Source organism: Vitis vinifera, chromosome 7 (genome assembly GCF_030704535.1).
Source record: "Vitis vinifera cultivar Pinot Noir 40024 chromosome 7, ASM3070453v1".
NCBI classification, from domain to species: Eukaryota; Viridiplantae; Streptophyta; class Magnoliopsida; order Vitales; family Vitaceae; genus Vitis; species Vitis vinifera.
Genome location: NC_081811.1, coordinates 27203961 through 27224766, shown reverse-complemented (window position 1 = coordinate 27224766; position 20806 = coordinate 27203961). Strand labels below are relative to the sequence as shown.

General features: G+C 37.3%; 1 protein-coding gene across 4 annotated transcripts; it reads right to left on the bottom strand.

Moving 5' to 3' along the window:
* Positions 1 to 243: 243 nt before the first annotated feature.
* LOC100249229 (histone-lysine N-methyltransferase CLF) lies at positions 244 to 19229 on the bottom strand. Of its 4 annotated transcripts, none has more exons than XM_010654493.3 (17): positions 18854 to 19229; positions 17569 to 17670; positions 11004 to 11329; positions 8953 to 9114; positions 6371 to 6455; positions 6000 to 6155; positions 5858 to 5905; positions 5705 to 5776; positions 4883 to 5613; positions 4045 to 4201; positions 3718 to 3938; positions 3360 to 3491; positions 2219 to 2309; positions 1224 to 1271; positions 1018 to 1146; positions 841 to 918; positions 244 to 684 (listed from the first exon to the last, which is right to left on the bottom strand). In XM_010654493.3, the coding sequence occupies exons 1-17, from the start codon at positions 18926 to 18928 to the stop codon at positions 493 to 495; spliced, it is 2805 nt and encodes a 934-aa protein (XP_010652795.1). In that variant the 5' UTR covers positions 18929 to 19229; the 3' UTR covers positions 244 to 492. The 4 variants fall into 4 exon arrangements, with proteins under 4 accessions (XP_010652795.1, XP_010652796.1, XP_010652797.1 ...); XM_010654494.3 differs by having other exon boundaries at positions 4066 to 4201; XM_010654495.3 differs by lacking the exon at positions 17569 to 17670 and having other exon boundaries at positions 18854 to 19216.
* Between the last annotated feature and the right edge of the window lie 1577 nt (positions 19230 to 20806).

Sequence of the window (20806 nt, the reverse complement as noted above, 5' to 3'; positions counted from 1 at the left end):
TTCAATTAAGATTTCGATTCTGCAGATACCAAACCCTCAGGCGGTAGAAATCAGAAGAAATCTTGCCTAGAATGCACCTTCACGTACCACTCATTCAAGATGAGGATTATGACTACTAAGCATTTGTGCTATATAGAAGACTTGTAATACGCTCCTCTTAATGGATGCCCAACCAGTCAATGGACTGAAAAAATAAAATAGGAAGGCAACCCACCTTGATTCACATCTTTTTAATATGGGCAGTTCACAGGAAACATTTCATGTCATGTATTCATCCATTTTCCCTCTTACATGAAAATTTTCTGTCAGAAAGTTCAGTAGAATATGTTGAATTTAAAATGTAGTCCAAGTTCCCTATCAATGGAGATAGACAATCGTCCCTTAAATGACAAAATGGCTAAGAATCCACCTTTCCTCTAAGGCCAATGAGAATGATGTTTCTGCGTGTAAAAGAATGACAAAAATATTATCAAGATTGAAATAAATGATTGATTAAGCAAGCTTTTTAGCACGGCCACTAGAAGGAGCAACATCCTCTTTCTTCACACCAGACGCCTCTGGCTTCCTAGCCCATGCAGGAGCTCTATCTGGCTCATAACGGTAATCATAAAAGAGTTCCTCTCCTGCGCTAATTCGTTCCTTGGCAAATATGCCAACCCTGTGATCCCCTGCGACCATAATCACCTGCCACAGCATGTTAAATTGATTGTGAGAGGGAAATTGGTTAAAGCACCCCAAAATGGTGATGCTCGGTATTTCTCAAACAATTTTATCAAAACCTCCATAAGGTACACCAAAGAAAACGGCAGACCCCTTGTGTGAGGGAGATCAAAAGAGTACCTTTGCATAGCAATTAGGATCTGGAGAATGGTTGGCAAACTTCAATTTGTCACCTTTTCTATAGGCATCAAGAACAAACTGCAGAAAAAGTAATCTTGCAATTCATATTTCTATTCAAAAAATGGAAAATAGAAAGTATGTTTTAAACCAAATTCAAAGGTTGTATTGAGTATATGCCTGATCATTCAGATTAAAGAGAAACGAAGAATTTTCACGGTCATAAATCTTTCCACGCTTATCTGCTTCCCTGTGTGAAATCAGTTCTCCAGTGTACTCACCAAGATATTCATGTTTGCCCACACTATTCTGAAGAATGAAAAAGCATTATTCAGCAGCTAGAGATACCAAGCCCGAAACAGCACCATATTTGAACATTATGTTACCTTTAAGAACGCTCCCCAACCAGATACATCAGACCTCCCAAGCAGAACCTGCAAATATATGGGAATCAAGTTCAGAGTCCAAACAAAAGTATTGCCAAAAGATATTGCCATCAAATACCAGCAGTTGACAATGCCAGTTGATGTCAGTGTCAGTGGTATATATACAACACCATGAAAAACAAAAAATATAATGACCATGAGTATGCCCAGATCTTTTGTGGGGGGGGGGGGGAATTGAAGGTTTGGAGGGCTGTCCCTTTATGTGTGTATTGACCATTATAGGAGGAGCGAAACCAGAGATAGTTTGAAAGCAAAGGGAAGTTGGATCAACTGTTCAAACACATTTCTTAGTAACTTTTATTGTGAGTTAAGAGGCATATAGATGGGGTTTCATGTTTATGATAAATCTTATAAATTGGTTGGAAACTACATAAGGTAGCCTATTGTTTTTTCTATTGGTCCTTTTTTCTTTTTTCCCCTTTGCCTCTTTGCTTCCTGTCTATGGGTCCCATGTACTTTGGTGTGCTTCTTTGTTAGGTGTTGTTAATACATTTTTTGTTTACCTATCAGAAAAAAAAATGCAATTCATTAAATAATATGTAATTTCCAACCCTGAGAACTTCATCTTACTTCAATACCAACTCACCCCCAAGAGATGGTAAGCAATTGATATCTTTTTCATATATGAAAAATAAAAAAATAAATCACAAATACATGCACAAGGTGGTAAGCTCTAGGATACTTTTTTCATGAAACAAAATGGCGTAACCAACATGGTATTTCAAAAACTGAGAACTACATCTCTCACAAATGCACAGATACACACACAAGAAGGTATACACTAGGATATCTTAGTCATGAAACAAACAAAGAAACCAACATGGTATTTCCAAATTTGAGAACATCTCCCCACCCCAGCCCCCACAAACATGTGCTAGAATTGGTGAACACTTGGCAATATTTGTCATTAAAACAATAAGTAACCAGATTATTACCCTTTGTTGCTGTTTGAGAAGAAGCTTCATATTTCTACATTCATAATTATCACCTCTTTGGCTTGGTACACCAAGAGTACCATCACCACAACTGCAACGCCAGTTCAAGCAGCTCAGATGGTAGAAATTTGTACAGTGAGAAAATCAGAGTAGCAACAACATATAGTTGAGAAAGAGAGCGAGAGAATGGACCAAATAGCTCAAAAACACGACACTTCTTATAACTTTTATTATCTTTTTGAAGATAACAGGGAGACCACCATGCTCCACCCTCATCGGGCACAAGGACTTCAGGAATACACACAATCACCTACAAACCAGCTCAAATCCATGTCATAAATTCATCCCCATTTTCAAATTTTCCCTAACTGACCTCTATATGATGGGCAAAAACGTTTCAAACTTAAACTAAGGTTTCACCATGAGAAACAAGCTTATTTTAAGAAAACTGAAGCGCATCAACAGGGACTCAAAGTTTCACGTGGTCTGACCACAGTTTTTCAAATCCATGCTTTAGTTCCAACAGCTTGTAACTTCTATCACAAACATTAAATAATAAGGGAAGTTATTAGGCAACCCTCAGGGTGCTTTAATGTTTGAAAAACCAGGAGTTGATTTGGAATGTTTCTGAGTCTATTCTCCATGAAAGCATGGTGCTCTTAAGCACAATGCAATGTTCCTAGCCTATTCTCCATGTTTCCAATTGTTTCTCAGAACACTGTACAAAAAACATCTGAGAAATACCTCTAATTTGCCCTAAAAAATTACTATGTTTTTAGAACAAATTCTCAAAAAATTGATTGTAGTTCAAAATTTGCTGAACATATTTTTTAAATTGAAAAACTGTTTTCTATTCTAAACAGATGACTGTTTTCTATTCCAAACAGATAACTTTTTTCTATTCCAAACAGATAACTGTTTTCTATTCTAAACAGAAACTGTTTTTAAAAAACAGTTGACAAATAGGCCCTAAAGCTCTCAAATGGTTGTGATAATTAACATAAGCATCTCATCTTTTCATTGCTCCATCAAATATAATGTCATACTACTGCTTAACTGTGTACTCAAGTAAATTTTATGTTTTTCCAAAAAGCATGACAGTGATGGAACAAAAAGATCAACATCAACAATTACAAATCACCTGATCCAGCAATTCCGACAAACATCTGGATCACATTCCCTGTCTGCCGCAAAGCATGGACATTGACGACTTCGGCACTGACTTTTGGCACAATGGCAACCTCTAAATCGATTCTTGCAACTCTTAGGGCATCTAGATGAGAGAGAAAAAAATTTCAGACTATTCTCACAGCATTAATATAACATGATCACCTCTAGAACAATGAACCACAATATCTCAAATTAGAGACTTGAAGCTCCATGAGGAAGAATCCAAAGGATCAGTACTTGGCCATTTTTGGAAGAATTGGGAAATGAAAATCCAGGAAATGAGTTTATATTTAATTCTGTGCTATTCAGAATGAGAAACAAAGGCTCACCCACAGTATTTTTCACAGCATGTCCCATTTAGAAGACAAGCACACTGCTTTCCACATGCAGATTGGCAACCACATGGGTTGTACTGCCGACAAGGCTGATCTTTTCTCTCAGATATGCGTTTCCTAATTGAATGGTAACCGGCAGATTTCCAAGTATACTTCAAGCGGCGAACTCTACCCCGCCTGCGTAAAAATCTTGATCTTCTTCTTACTTCATTACCCTAAAGAAACGAGAAAATAGAAATTCCAAAAAATAAAAAAAAAAATGCCTTGTCAAGGAAGGAAGGGTCCGATACAATATGTATATAAGCACAAAAAAATACTAACCATAGTTTCATTAAAGTCAACCTTAGAATAGCCTTCAACCATAGAATTGGAACCATCCCCAGCTCGGAAGAATGGCTTATTTTCAGAGCAATTCATAAATTGAAATACCTCCAAACATGTCTTCATACCATTGAGAAGGTTCCTAGCTATTAAGCAGCTGTAATGACAAGTAAACAAACATAATTATAGGAAGAATTAATGATGGCAAGATGGAAATATCTCGAGAAAAATGTATAAAAGCAACTTAAACAGCAGCATGAAAAGGAGCACTTTCCCCCGATTACCATATACTGCCAATGTGACATCAAGCTCATAAGTACAGGTCAACCAGATTTTTAAAATTACTACTGTGAAGCCTCTATCCAGGAGAATGAAGTGACACAGCAACCAGACTATAGAAAATTACATTTTAAAAAATAAATATATAAATAAACAATAATAATGGTGCTCCCATTCATGGCATGCATATAAAAAATTTAAGGAGTCAAGAAACAGATAGAAAGTTAGGGTCTTAGAAACTGCTGGATTAAATATAAACATATTGCTGGTTTTAATATGAACATATCATGAGTAGGACAAAAAAATTTCTAAGTCTTAAAAAAAAACTAATGACAAAAGAAAAAATAAGTAAATAAATAAGGAAGAACCACTTCACATTTCCCACAACTGACATATCCACTTCTAGAGAAAAAGTGCAGTCATACGCAAGTTCTGAGATAAGGTGAATTAAAAGTCATGCATTTCCAGCACCATCTCCAATGTGTTTTAATTAATTTAATATATTTTGAGATTACAAATAAATCAAGTAAAAAACAATGTATATTATTACTCCACTGACCTGTTCCTGCCAAAAATTTCTACACCTTTCTCAAAAAAGCCTTTTTCAATTGCTTTCCAGGATTTATCATCACTTCTTTCTTGTTTACACATGCTTTCATCTACAAATTCTTCTTTCCTCAATGTGTCATCACTGCTACTTGCAGGCGGATCATTAATCATCTCGTTCATTTGGCCCTCAGGAACTTCACCTTCCACCAATTTGTTACTGTCCTGGACTGGCGAACACTTCCTCCTAGACCTTCCAGTGATTGAAGGTTTCACCTTTTTCAGTGAAGAAGAACTAGCATCTTCATTCTCTTTACGTGAATTAGATCTAAGTTTCATATCTCTAGGCCAAAGCCGTCCACTCAAAATGGAATCAGAATCCGAAGCCACCATTTTCTGCCTTTTCCGCATGCAAACCAGAACACGCTCAGCAACTCGCTTGCTGTTTCTCTTACGAATTGCACATTTTCCAACAAGTCTAGTCTTGGGTGGGGATGAAGAGTGATGAGTAGAGGTGGTGTCCTGCTTCGGTCTAATCTCTGAGTCACTGCTTTCAGATATGTTTTTTCCATTTGATGAAGCGCTTTCACTTTGGCAGGACTTTGCCCTCCTTTTACTAGATGGACCACAGTTCTTTCTAGATGATAAATGAGGCCCAGCACCATCAGATGAAGGAGCGGTTTTGTCTTCAAAATCAGCACACACAGGAGAGCTCACCATACCAATGCTTTCAGACTTCACAGCCTAGCATAAGTCAGTTTGAATCTGCTTAGTTACAGATTATTTAAGAGATGCCTAGCAATACAAATCACAGCAATCATAAACCCATCATTACCAATCGATAACAATGTGCGCCACATGGTATATTGTCCTCATCAAGATGATTCCATGGAAGTTGTTTCTCAGCCTGATAAAATTTAAAATTATAACAAATATAAGAGTCCTTAGAAATTCAGACAACTGTTTCTCTTAGCTAATTTCAACTTACTGGAGAGACGAGATCCTGTGAGCATCCATGCAATCTACAATCAAAGACCTGCAAGTAAATAAAAATAAAAAATAAAATCTAGAGAAGACAATTATGGTAGATATGGCACATCAATAGTTCTTGTGGAAAACAAGAAGCTTACAAGACATCGACGGCAAAATAGGTTATCAAAAGAATCCAGAGCTGCATCAAGATCTTTATCAAGATAAGAAGTCAAAGTTTGTGAAATGTCTTCGATCACCCCATTCTTAGAGCCCACCACAGACTTCTCTCCCTTATTAAGAATTTCATATCTTGCCTGTATAAGATGTTTGATGTTGTTTCATATCTCTGTAAAGCCAGAACAAAACAAATGGGAAACAGCTGGACCAAAGTTCACACTATGACCAGTTTTTATTAGAGAAAAAATGGGAGAGAAAGCAAGGCAGAAAACGCAAAATAATTTGCTTCAGATAAACAGAACTATGGACTTAATTAAAGAACAAATATCACATTGTACAATTAATTGCATACCTTGACTTCGCAAGGTTTTCTAGAAAGATACCGCCCCAATGCCTCAAGCACAGGATCAGATAAACCAGTTTCTTTGATGGTCATTCTGGCAAAGAAAAATACAATACAGAACACAAAGAGGATAATTAGTTTTTTCCCCTTGTTGGCAAGCAATCACAAGAAAAATAAATTAAAATTCCAAACTTCAATTTTTTTATTCATCCAAGTGTCCAACTAAAGCATGTCACACCTCAAACATTGAAGGGAAAACCTGAAGTACTGACAAAATCTTGGGATAGAAAATCAGAATGAGGAATGAAGAATTTTTTTTTTTTTTGATAGATAAAGAGAATTATAATAAACAGAAAGAGGAAACACCAAACTAGTGCCCTCTAGGTATACAGGGAGTATACAAAAGCAACCCACAAACTCGAAACCAAAGAAGGGGAAAGAAACAACAACCCCTACCCTTACTTAGAGCCTAGCCACTCAAAAAAGCTAACAAAAGAAAAAGGGCTCAAAACTATAAATACCCTAACCCAAGACCAAAGATTACATACAAAAGAATGTTTCAGCTTTTGGAGTGAAAGCACCTCATTCCCAAAAGCCAACAAATTTCTTTCCTTCTAGACTGACCAAAATATACATAAGGGAGCCATTTGCCACGCCTTTTTACGGGTTTTCCCTACAAACGCTTCATGCCATCCAAGGAGAGTTTCCTTAACTGAACCAAAGAGAACCCAAGCCACACCAAAAAGGGAGAAAAGAAGATTTCACAATGCCTGCGTCTTAACACCAATGAGGAATGAAGAATATATCGGTTGTATCAACAAGATCTTTGCAAGGACAAGTAAATGGCCTGGGTCATACATAGGTATTGCTCTTAGCAGAGCAGACAAGAAATTTCTACAGTTTCCACATACAATTAAGCAGAACCTTTTATGTATTTAGAGTCTGTTTCATTTGAAATGAACAAATAAACAAATAAATAAAATTAAATTGCAGATTACCCATTCTTTTCACAGAATTTCTAGAGAAACTTTTGATAGGAGAAGAAACAACATGCACATACAATGCTCATAACTGAGATGTAGATGTTGAAACGAATGAGGCGCGTGATAATGGAGGAGAGAATAAAAAGTAAATGGTGAGAAATTAAGAGGTAGAGCAATTGATGAAAGCTCATTAGGGAAACCAGGGAAAATGGAAATGCTGGTATTCAACGAGATCATGAGGGACGTGTATGTGAGCATCAGTAATGCCATCAAAGCAGATCAGTTGCCGCTTCATGAAGGCAATAGACAGGCTTATAACAAGAGAGCAAATTTAAGATGGAAGGTGATTTCTCAATTGTCATTAAACAGACAAAGGCCTACATGCTTAGGTTCTTAAAGGATTATCTATTTAATGAGGGAGATTACTAGTTTATCTACCACTATAGATATGGATATTTGGGCTGCTTGAAACCTCAAGTTTGCAGATTTCTTGGCAAAAACAGAAGCCCGTGCTCTTGAGGAATTCACAGAGCATTTCCACTATGATTTTTTCTAAAAGGACTGCTCCTCCTTCCATGTAAGGCTCTTCTTATCTAGTTAATAAATTATTTAATTTTCATCCAAAAATGAATAATAAGAGTAGTTAGAAAACTTAGAGGTAAAACAATTGAGTAGTAAACAGGAGAAATCCAATTCAGAAGGATTAGTCACACACAATGAAGACTGATGACAGAATTAGTGAGAAGGGATTTGGCATAAAAGTACTGTGACAAGCAGAGCAAGATCGTATAATAGCAAGTTTTCAGGTAGTGAGCAAGAATATGATACCCACACTTCAATAGAAGATATAGCTTGGATTAATTGGAATGGTGAACAAGGATAAGGGCTAGTTGAACTAGGCCACCTCAACAGCAAACATCTCATAAAAGAAGAGAATTTGAAGAAGTGAAGCAAGTTAAGTCATAAGATAGGGATTGCGAAGCACCATAAGGATAGATTTGTTTTGTGTTTAGATATGTTCTATTTATGTAGTCTTATTTTTTATCGGCAAAACTAAAAAGAAAAACACACAAACACAGGATAATAAGTAACAGAGAGTGAAAAATAAGTAAACTAATGTGTATACTTGACATAAACCCATGAACAAGATATATATAATGATGCTTTTGTACAAGCCTAATCCTTTAATTTCAAGGTTTATCTCAAAATTGCCTTTTCTTATCATGCCAAAGGCAGACACCGTTTAACCAGCATGTCATGCCACCAGAAACATCATGGAGCATGATTAGGGATGATGTCACAATGAGGGTAAGGCTTATCCAAACTTTTATTTAAATGGAAATAGGGGCATCAACATCAACAGAGATTTAATAGGATAGCTTGTAGCAATGTAACTAGAGACTAGAATGTTGTAAGTGCCTTCTCTCTACAAATGTATCCATCACTGCAGATGTATGCCATGCTTAGTAATTTCTCTAGGTTGAATATCAATGCCCCTTGCACAGCCACCCAAGCGAATGGGAGCTGGCAGTGAAAATTATTTTCAAGCCTTCAGCAGAAAGGAAAGACAAGGGCATGAATGAAATTAGGCAATTTCATAATACCAACCGAAGTATATAATCCTCAAAATCTGCAAACTCTTTCTTTTCTTCTTCTTCTTCAATAGCTTCCTCCTCACTGTCACTGCAAATTAAAGCTTCACCACCAGTTTGGTCATAATAAATTCTCCTACGACCAACTACTGACTGATCCTCTGTCATTCTTTGATTTCTGCACCAAAGTTATCATAGAATATTATTTTTTTAGAACAAGCTGAAATTAAGAGCAGATAAAATAGAAATGAACAACAACAATGGAAGATTAATAAATCACAATCACACAAAAGACAAATTGCCAGATAGAGTTCTCTTCTTCTCTTGTTCAAAACCAAAGATAGAAGAACAGAGACATCTTCTCTAACAGAGCTCCATCAACCACAAATCTCCACCTGAGATATGATTCTCTTCGTCTTCTTCTTCCTGCTCTCATTCTCTTTGGAAATTGCAGCCCCTGTATATACAGTTGCACTTCTTCTACCCCATATTTGAGTACAATTGTACTTTCTGTTTTAGGGCTTCAAAGCCTATGTTTCTGGATCATTCATATTTTACTTGTTTAATCTATGTTTGAACACAACAATCAACTATCATTTGTTAGTTTCATTGCTAAGTGAAAATCCAACATAGTGAAGAAAGGCTCCCCAGGTTAGAACCAGATTGCACAAAACAGGTTCACTAGACTAGAACCAGATAGCCCTAAGCAAAGTGCTAGAATTAGATGTTACTGTTGATTTGTTTCCATGACAGGATTCCTGGCATATTCAAGTCCTGGAGTCTCAATCGCACTAATGAGATAGTTCTGAGAATCCAGATTGCCTAAATGGTTTATTCATCCAGATAAATAATCTCAAATATTAAAATATGGCTATAATGCATTTTCTTTGTGCTTTTACTTTCACTCAACTGCCAAGATTTAGCCTTCAGAAAATTTAATAAAGCATTATAGACACAAGATGGTTCTGAGAATCTCAATTAATGGGATACTCATCCAGATGACTAATCCCAAACATCCAAACATGTTGTGCTTTTGCTTTCACTCAACTACCAAGGCACAAGCCTTGAATGCCTTCAGAAAATCACTTAAATTCAGGAATTCTTTATAGTCGAACCTTTGATGGGTAAGGAAATAAAATACCATATTTTGCTAGATTTGTTTCTTACCTCTGATCTTCAACATAAGATGAATGCATGTTTGTCTCTTTGACACATCTTTCCATGAAATTCACCAGGTATATTCATTCTTAGAATATCCATTTATGTTATATATATGCTTATATTTCTAAACTATTTTGTAAACCTAAATGTACTCTCATGATGTAAATGTCATCAAAAAACAATTGCCTTCCTACCCAGTTAACCAGATCTAAAAGACTACCATAAAGTTGCTCTCAATTCAATTTAGCTGATATGAAATTATATTCACCAAACCTATCTTATTTTTAAGAAAAACTCCTTAAATATAAATAAATAAATAATCAGGCAACAAATAATTAACTTTCAAAGTTCAAATAAAATTATTGAATATTTTCAAAATAAAGTTACTGAATTTCTTAAGATCAACTATGAAACATCAATGGATCAATCATAAAATTCTGTCGAGTACAATGATAAATTCATTAAATATGGATAATATTAATTAATATTTAAAGTTTCATATTAACTAAATTTTATTAATCTTGTCTTAATAAAAATAGTCCTTTCCTACTCTGAAATTAATTTCTAGTTCTGCCCTGCTCACTTTAATAATAAACCATGGTTCACTAAGAACAACCATGAAACTGATATACTACAGGATATATAGGTTAAAAGCTATCCTATCAAAAAAATATAGGTTAAAAGCTATGACAAGATGTGAAAACCATTAAAGTATGCACCAAAAGCTATACAATTTAACAACTATAATGAAGATATGAACACAAAGTAGAACTTTTCTGACCATGTAAAACATCAATTGTGTAAAAAACTTTGTAACCATATGTAAGTATGTGACATCAAATTTATAATCAAATGAAAAGTGGGCAAGTGCACAGGAAGGAAAAATACATCATAACCTTAACACACCTGTCCAAGAAAATCCATGTGGTATAAGGAGGCAATCTTTTCACTTCAGTAAGTTTGATAGGGCGAACAGCATTCTTGACCGCAATACTAGATCCTAGGAGAACTGCTGAAGACACATGTCCATCTTCTTGGGAACAATGGCTAGCCTTATCCCCATTATTTGCATCATTACCATTTTGCATATCAAGTGCATCTCTTTGCCTCTTCGTTAATAGATCTACACTTTTGTCAATATCACTATTCCTGTTGTTTCTTCTTTCCTCTGACAATTTATGAAGATGTTTTGTGATACCAACCAACCTCTGCCTGTTTTCTTCCATTCTTTCCTGGAAATAAAATAAAAAAGATATGCATTAATATATTAAGAAAACCATATCTCAAAGCATTTTAGCTAAATCAATAATAAAACACAGGTACTGGAAAAAGTAGTGAACTACTCTTTGGAGGTTAACATTCTTCATAAGCTAGAAGGAACCTATGAGATGAGAGGGGGAAAGTGTTGGTTTGTGATTGAGTCAAAGACGTTTGAGGTTTCAGTAGAGGAAGTCAGAGGGAAGATACGAGGTACCATTTTGGAAAGGAGTAGAGGTTTCTCCTCCTGGATTAGATTTGGGGTGACAAGTTTGAGAAAGTTTCTGGAAGGTCTTGAAGAATGTTGTGGGGAGGAAAGGAAAGGAAGATTAGATAAAGTGTGGGAGGAAGAGGGTAGAAAGTTTAAAGTGAAGACCCGAAAATGGGGCGGGGAGATACATTCTCTGTTTTGTTATTGATGTAGAGTCTAAGAGGTTTTGTTTAGTTGTCCTCGAAGGAAAGGGTTTGCTAGGAGGTTGGGCCTTGTTTGCTGAGAAACTTCGGGTTTTAGGGGTAGTAACGCATGAGGAAATAAAGCTGGAAGAAGCCCTACGAGGTGTGTCAAAGCCGAAAAAGGTGGTAATAGAAAAAAAGGATGAAAGGTGCCATGAAAAGAAGGTGGAGGGTGAGAAGAAGTCCTTTGTGGATGTGACTAAGGAGCCAGCTAGAAGGCAAGGAGATGCTTTATGGCTTCAAGTTGGAGGGAGAGGGCTGAGAAATAGGGAGGAAGGATTGGGCCAATGCCTTGTTGGAAGATGGGGTGCTGGGTTAGTGGGGGAGTCGGAGTTGCTGGAAATTGGGGGGAGCACAGTTGGAATATAAGAAATGGATTGAAAGTGCTGAGTATGGGAGGACCTTTAATGTTGCTGGAGTTTGAAAATGAAGATGAGGTAGAGAGAACACTTAAGAGGGGGACGTGACGATTTAAAGACAAAGTGTTGCAATTAGAGAGATGGAGCGTGGAGGCAGGATGCTCAAAGGCAGGAAGCCAAGCAGAAGATGTATGGGTAAGAGTGGTGGGACTCCCGCTTCATTGTTGGAGTGAAAAAATATTTAAGAGAATAGGAGACTGTTGTGGAGGCTTTGTTGAGGTGGATGGAGAAACAAAGAACTGCTCTCAGCTCCAGTGGGCCAGAATTTTGGTGAAGAATAGGGGGAATTTTTTTTCGGGAACTATGCATTTAGCGGTTGATGATTACTGCTATGCATTACAGCTGTGGTGGGAAAGGCTACCATGGTTATCTAAGGTGGTGCCGATGAAGAAGATGAAAGGGGGAGAGAAGGAGAAGGCAAGGGAAGAACAAGAAGTGGGCTCACGCGCGAAGAGTAGCAGTAGCAAAGGGAAGGAAATATGGCATGCTGTAGAGGCTGTGGGGGCAGATTCAGTCAAAAAAGTTGGAGGGGAAGAAAAGCTTGATGGAGACGGGACGCCTGGTACAACTAAAGCTTTTTCAGCTTTAGGGAAGAAGTTTGGTGGTAAAAGGAGAGGAGTGGTGGGCTTAAGTGAAGGGGTTAATAGGCTTGATCAGTGCAAGCCCACTCTTGAAGTCTCTCAAGTCCATTTGGATTGGGCTTTAAAAGAGAAGGAGAAGCTCAGTGGGCCATGGGACTGTTGGGAAGAGGGGTGGTCCAACGAAGGTTCAAGGCGGGCCTATAGCGATGGCCATTCAAGCCCTCCTTGGGTTGGGCCGGGTGGGGTGGATTGCAGGCCCAGCTTGGGTTTGATAGAAGGACAGTCTAAGGAGGCTTTGTGGGCTTGTCCTTCTTTTAGGGCCACAAAGGAAAGACGTTTAAAAGAAACTAGGGCTTCTTTTGGTCGATCGTGTTCAGAGAAATGGCTTGAAGAAGAGCTCCTGCCTAGTGGGATGTTTTCTGCAGCAAAGAGAAGCGAGAATGGAAGGGCTTCCTTTGCGGACGAGTGGCTAATGGAGGAAAATGCTAGGTATTCCACTCTTGAGCCTTCTGCTGTTTGCTTTTGGGGGGATGGGTCTCTTCTTCTTCTACTTACTCTAAGGGGGAGGGGGTTGTGATTGAGGTGGAGGAGAGGTGTGGTATTGACGCCGTGGTGAAGGAAAGTGAAGGGAAGTTAAACTTTACTCCGTTGAGAGTGTGTCTGACGGAAGAAATGGGCAATCAGATGGGAGCGGGTGTTTCTTTTATGTTGGAAGAGGGGAGGGACGACAGGGCTAAGAAAGAAAGAGATGACGAGGAGTCTTGGAGGTATAGTTGTCTGGCAAGATTTTGTCAGTGCTTGGGAATGCCTTCGGAGAGCTTTGAAAGTGAGATCTTGAAACTCCTCAACAGAATAAGAGAAAGAAGGGATTGTTCTGAGAGGGTCACCGGAAAAAAAAAAAAAAAAGGAAAGGTCAGAGACCTTCGAGATTTGATTGTGAGTTAAAGAAACTTGAGTGGTAGGTGAATTATGGTGGAATTGAAGGGGATCGGGCCATCAAGAGTCTGTTAGATGAAGCTAAGAATTCTGTCATGGAATGTAAGGAGGGCAAACGACAGGGAAAAGAGAAAATTGATAAAGGATGTGATTAAATCACAGAAAGTCAACTTAGTGCGTCTTCAGGAAACAAAAATTCAGGAGATGTCAAATAGTTTGGTCAAAAGCCTCGGGGTTGGAAGACGCTTGGAATGGGGGGCTTTAAATTCCAGGGAGGCAGCTGGGGGGTTTTGGTGTTTTGGGATAACAGGGTATAGCAATTAGAGGAAATGGAGGTGGGCAAATTTATAGTTTCTTGTCAATTTAAGAATTGTGAGGATGGTTTCTGCTGGTATTTCTCAAGAGTTTATGGGCCCACAGTGAAAATGGAGAGAGAAGAATTTTGGAGTGAGCAATGGGCAATTAGAGGGTTATGGAATGAACCATGGTGCGTAGTAAGAGATTTCAACATGATTAGATTCCCCTCCAAGAGGAGCAAAGGAGGTCGTTTGTCCCAGGCAATGAGTCCAGGTCTCAATAATCGATCAAAGTCTAGAATTGATTGATTCCTGATTTTTGAGGATTAGGAAGCTCATTTTCAAGGGGCCATCCAAACTGTTCTGGCTAGGCCGGTTTCTGATCATGCCCTGATTCTTCTGGATTGGGGAGGATTGAGGAGAGGGCCCACGCCTTTTAGATTTGAGAACATGTGGCTGAAAAGTGAGGGCTTTAAAGAGGTGCTAAGACAGTGGTGGGAGGGGATTCAAGTGAGCGGATCAACTAGTTTCATCTTGATTGAAAAATTGAAGGCTTTAACACCGTTTTTAAGAAGTTGGAATAAAGAGGTTTTTGGACAGATTGACTCCGAGAAGCAAAATGCGTGGAATTTAATAGATTATTGGGATAAGGAAGAGAGGGTTCGTTCTCTATCAATGGAAGAAGAAGAGGCTAGGAAGGAGGCAAGGGAGTTATATAAGAAGTGGACCTTATTGGAAGAAGTGTCATGGAGGCAAAAGTCTAGGGAAATCTGGCTAAAAGAGGGGGACAGAAACACCAAGTTTTTTCATAAAATGGCAAATACTCACAATAGGAGGAATCAACTGAATAGAATAAAGGTGAAAGGGAGGTGTTTAATTGAGGAAAGTGAAATCAAAGAGAAGGTTGGCAGAAATTTCCAAGAGCTGTTGACAGATCTTGGTGATTGGAAGCCTAGTATAGATGGGTTAAATTTTGAGAGGCTGGAATAGGTGGATGTGGAGAGGCTAGAGAAGCCCTTTTCAAAGGATGAGGTTTTTGAAGCGTTGGCAGGCTGTTGCGAAGAGAAAGCACTAGAGTCGGATGGCTTCTCAATGGCTTTTTGGCAGTTTGCTTGGGATTTTGTGAAGGAGGAGGTTATGAATTTGTTCAAACAGTTTCATTAGACGAGGAGATTTGTCAGAAGTCTGAATGCAACCTTCTTAGTTTTGATTCCTAAGAAAGGGAGGGTTGAGGACTTGAAGGACTTTAGGCCAATAAGTTTGGTGGGAGGGCTTTACAAATGGTTAGCTAAGGTGTTGGCTAATAGGTTAAAAGGAGAGTTAGCCAAAGTGATATCTTTCTCTCAAAATGCTTTTGTGGAGAGGCGGCAGATTATGGACGCAGTTCTGATCGCTAATGAAGCAATAGATTCCATTCTGAAAAGTAATAGAGGGGCAATATTGTGCAAATTAGATATCGAGAAAGCCCATGACCATATGGATTGGTCATTTCTGTTAGCAGTATTAGGGAAAATGGGATTTGGAGGAAGGTGGTGTAATTGGATAAAGTGGTGTTTATCCACTGTCAGATTTTCAGTCTTGGTGAATAACAGTCCAACGGGTTTTTTCTAAAGCTCAAGGGGCTTTAGGCAAGGAGACCCCCTCTCGCCTTATTTATTCGTAACAGTGATGGAGTCTTTTAGCTGTTTGATGAAAAGAGCAATTGCTGGAGGCTTTTTGACACCTTGTATGGTTCGAGGAAGAAGGTGAAGAGGTCTAGATTACACATTTATTGTTTGTTGATGACACGTTGGTTTTTTGTGAAGCTAAAGAGGATCAGTTGACACACTTGTGATAGTTGTTAATGTGGTTTGAGGCTTTGTCAAGGTTAAAAGTGAGTCTGGAAAAAAATGAACTGATCCCAGTTGGTAGAGTTGAAAATGTGGGAGAGTCGGCTGATGAATTTGGATATAAAGTGGGAAATTTGCCATCCACCTATCTAGGAATGCCTTTGGGTGCCCCTTTTAAATATCTATTGGTGTATGGGATGGAATAGAGGAAAGATTCAGAAAGAGATTGGCTATGTGGAAGCGACAGTACATCTCAAAAGGATGAAGGATTACCTTAATTCGGAGTACTTTGTCCAACCTACCGATCTATTTCATATCCATCTTCCAATTACCAAGGGCGGTTAGGATGAGATTGGAAAAGATACAAAGGGATTTTCTGTGGGGAGGTAGCGCTCTCAAGCAGAAACCTCACTTAGTAAGGTGGCCAATTGTGTGTGAAGACAAAAGTATAGGAGGTTTGGGGGTTAAAAGCCTTGGTTCGTTCAATAAGGCTCTCCTGGGCAAATGGGCTTGGCGCTTTGCAAACGAAAAAAAGGCCCTTTGGAATCAGGTGATTAGAAGGCAGTATGGGGAGGAAAAAAGAGGATGGAGATCTTATGAGATTAGGAAGGCATATGGAGTTGGTTTATGGAAAGCTATAAATAAGGTGGGACAGCTTGTAACCCCTTTTTTTGGCTATGAGGTGGGGGATGGTAAGAATGTGAGGTTTTGGAAAGATAAGTGGTGTGGTACCAGCCCTTTAAGCGAGGCTTTCCCTTCATTATTTGCCCTAGCAACGTCAAAAGAGGCTTAGGTAAATGAAGTTTGGACAGCCGAGAGGGAAATGAGGGGAACTTGGACTCCTACTTTCAATAAGTCGTTTAATGATTGGGAGATGGAAGAAGTGGGAAGGTTACTTTGTTGCTTGGAAGGGAAGATGGTGAGGATGGATGAGGAGGACAGGGTGAGATAGGTGGAATCAAAGGATGGGGTTTTTTCGATAAAATCCTTGCATAGGGCAATGCAGCCAGTGTCTTCTGCTTTGTTCCCTTCAAAGATTATTTGGATGTCCTGTGCTCAACCCAAGATAAGCTTTTTTGCGTGGGAGGCTTCGTGGGGTAGAGTTTTAACTTTGGACCATTTGCAAAAGAGTGGTTGGGCTTTGGCAAATAAGTGTTTTCTTTGCCAAAAGTGTGGGGAATCGATTGACCACCTCCTCCTTCATTGTGAAAGAACAAGGGAGATGTGGACTTTGCTCCTCTCTTTTTTTGGAGTTTCTTGGGTTTTTCCGCTTTCGGTTAAGAAAACTCTCATAGGTTGAAGAGGCTCCTTTGTGGGCAATCAGAGGAAGGTGGCGTGGCTTTTGGGACCGTTATGTTTGTTTTGGGTTATTTGGAAGGCTAGGAATTCTATTGCTTTTGAGGACGGTGTGTTGTCCATCCAAAAGCTGAAAATTTCTTTTGTGTATTTACTATGGTCGGAAACCAAATTGTGGATAAAAGATGATCCTTCGACCTTAATAGATTTTATAGAATGGGTGTGCATGCGTTAAGGGAGAGGGTTTTTTGTGCTTTCATAGTAGCTTGGGTTCTTTTGTAAGAGGGTGAGTTGTTCTATACTATAACTATTTGAGTCGCTTCTTTAGCACCTCTTTTGAATACACATATTACTTACTGATCAAAAAAAAAAAAAAAAAAACACAGGTACTGTATATAATGCACCTTTATGGAAACACACCGGTCAGCAAGAGCCTGTTTTTTTAAAGAATCAATGACTGATGAAATGTCCCTGGGAATCGGACTTGTTTCTGGTAGTTTATTCGTCTGCAGGATAAAATAAAATAAAATAAAAAGAGGTGAACCCACTTAGAAACCATAATATACTTACAACCTAGCTACTAGAAAATTTTAAATAAATCAAAACTGGAAAGAGAAACAGATATGACATTTCTTAGCCTTGTTACTGTAGAAGGCTCTAAAATCGATAGATTGGCATTAGTGTAATTCCCAATTTCAATCAACAATGAATCAAAATGCTATGCAAGAAAGAGAAAATACAAATAAAAGAAAAAAGCATAATGACGAATTGAAAACAACAAAAAGCAAACAAAGGAAGCAAAGAAATAAATGTACCTATGACATTCATCTCAGAACCAAGCATGAGTCTGTTTCATGAAATAAAAAGGGAAAATGACTTCCAACATTGTTGCCAAACACCGCATCAATTTACTTAAAATGGGTGCCCTTCACGGTTTATGAAATTACAAATCTTTTACTATGTCTAATAATTATTTAAGCTTTTCCTCAGCATCAAACTTTCAAATATGCATGTAATGAGGGTGTCTAGATGGTGAATGGACATACTCAACCTTGAACTTGAGCTGCTTGCAGTCCAACTTATCATATTCCATAGGTTTCCAATATGAAATTAAAAATTACCAAATTTATGTGAATAAAAGGATTCCTCCCATATGATGAAATCATGACACATATTTAGTATATCAAACCCCACAATTTGTGGAAGCCCTTTTAGAATGCTTCAAAAAATAAATACTCAAAATTATACAGGTGAAACTATTAAATTGAATGGTCTTTACTCTTTATCAAACAAGACCCGAGCAACCAAAAGCTCAAACACCCGTGTTCTTTCCCAGCATGTAGTTGCATAATTACAACACAATTCTTTGCATTTATCAGACCAATTCCGAGATTGATAAAGGCTTGCTCAACATATTCACTAAATTCTCCTAAAATACACACAAATTCGCAGTCTCCTCCATAATCCAACACTCAAATGACCTCGTTTACGTACAATGCAGGCCGCCATCTGCCTCCGGACTACTCCAAATTTCAGAGAAAACTAAAACAAAACAACACATACAAGCAAACATATGCACTAGATGTGACTGAATCGCCTTCGGTGGACACGGAATGCAGTCAAAACAACGAAGATAGACAAAACCAGAAGCAATGTTCTGTGCATTTGACAGAGAGAAACAACCAATACCGTAGGATCCTTGGAATGCTCCGATCTGCTACCAGAAGCGGAAGCGGAAGCGGAGAGCGACGGCTTGGACGACATTGGCGTTGACAGAGCTCTCGAATCCGGAGTGAACCCGATCCGAAAGCGGAGGGTCGGGTCTGAATCCGAATCATGCAGAGGCGGGGCAATGCCGCCGGCGAAGAGTATGCGAGAACAGGGAGATAGGATGCGGGTTAGGGTTAGGGTTAGGGTTATGAATTTTGGCGGGGTTGGGCTTGAAAAGTTGAAACCCTAGATGCGTAATCCCATCCGCCCATCCGGGCGTTGAAATTTGGATTTGGTTGTTTTCTAATGCGGCAGAGCGCCTTCCTTTTCTTTTCCTAGTTTTTAATGCGGGGAAGGTTTGGTGAATGGAGCGTGCGTAAATAGATTTGGTGGGAAAGTGTGGACGTGGCATCTTTTTTCAAATGTTCTACACATGTGTGCTCTTTATCTGCATCTCTAGATCAAATTTCAAAAAATGTAAATAAAATAATAATTAGTTAATTTTAAAAAAAATTAAAGTTTGGACTTGGAGGGCTCTTTTTATTAAGCATTGCAAACTTATGTTTGACTAACATATTGCCAATGATGAGTTCCATATCTTCCGACCGGACGTGACTATCAATGTTACATCAAAAGTAAATCATGCAGTGAATTTTTATTTTAATAATATTTTTCCTTATGTTTATTAAAAATATTTTTAAGATAAAGTTTTTAAATATAAAATCTAACACAATATTAATTATTTCTACTTTTAGTGTTAAATATGAAATTAAGTATATTTTATGATGATTGGTTTTCATAAATTATTTTAAGGTTATCATAAATTTATCTAAACCTATAAGATTATGTTTCGGTCATAAAAAGCAGTAAAGAAATAAAAGAAAGTTAAAAAAAAATACTTCGTTAATAAAAAGTATCAAATAAATAAGAGAATGTTAAGGAAAATGATTGTCTCATATTTAAATTTTTTATAAAAAAAATATAATATAATTATGATTAATTAAAATTTTATATATTTTTAAATTATTTAATTTTATATATTAAAATTTTAAAATAAATTTAAAATGATATATAAAAATAAGTAAAATGAGTTAGAAGTATAATATGAAAAAGTTGGAGGAAATTAAAATGATTTGATTGGTACCCGTTTCCGTATTAGCTTTTACTTTGAGCACTGCAATTTTTTCGGTGATCGTTGGGGAACCTTTAGTAGCATGTTTAAGTGATTCCTTAATCTACTTGATGTGGCCTTGAAAATGACATGCATAGGTATGATGTCTTTTTCAAAGGACAACTTTCAGCTTTAATTGAAATTGTTTCTTCAAATTCAACTTTCTATTCAATTCCTCTTAAGTCTTAATTGTTTTAGATTTAAAAATATTTTTTAAAATTATTATATTTTAAAAAATATGGTCTATTTTTAAAATCCCCTTAGACGTTAAACCACTGTCCATTGCCGTTCGATATCACGCCCTAAGGTATGCTGTTGATGGGAGGCCATGATTAATTTTAAAATAAAAATGATTAAGAACATTCTATTTAAAATAAATAAAATTTAATTTTTTAATATTTAAATAAGTCAAATTTTTGTTATAGGTATACATTTATTATTTAATTATGGACAAAATATTTTTGACTAGCTTTGATTCACTTTACAATTAATTGGGTCAATTTAAAGAATTCCAAATTATTTTCAAAAGTTAGAAGATTTGTTAAAGCTCACTTGAGTAGAATGAGAAAACATCTTGAATAATGAGTAGGGTTTGATATTCTTATTAATTAAAGTATTTTTTTTATTTATCTTAGAGTGTGTTTGGAAGTAATTTTAAAAAATGTTTATAATATTTTTAACACTTTAATGATAAAAAATTTCAAGTATTAAAAATAATAAAAATACTTTTTAGAATTACCATAACTCAGTTTGAAAAACTA

Coding starts and splice junctions, on each gene's coding strand:
- LOC100249229 (XM_010654493.3), bottom strand. CDS start 18,928: ATGTCGTCCAAGCCGTCGCTCTCCGCTTCCGCTTCCGCTTCTGGTAGC. Junction 9,115..11,003: donor ACATGGATTTTCTTGGACAG/GTGTGTTAAGGT, acceptor ACTTTGGTGCAG/AAATCAAAGAATGACAGAGG. Junction 3,492..3,717: donor TGCTGTGAAAAATACTGTGG/GTGAGCCTTTGT, acceptor TCTCTCATCTAG/ATGCCCTAAGAGTTGCAAGA.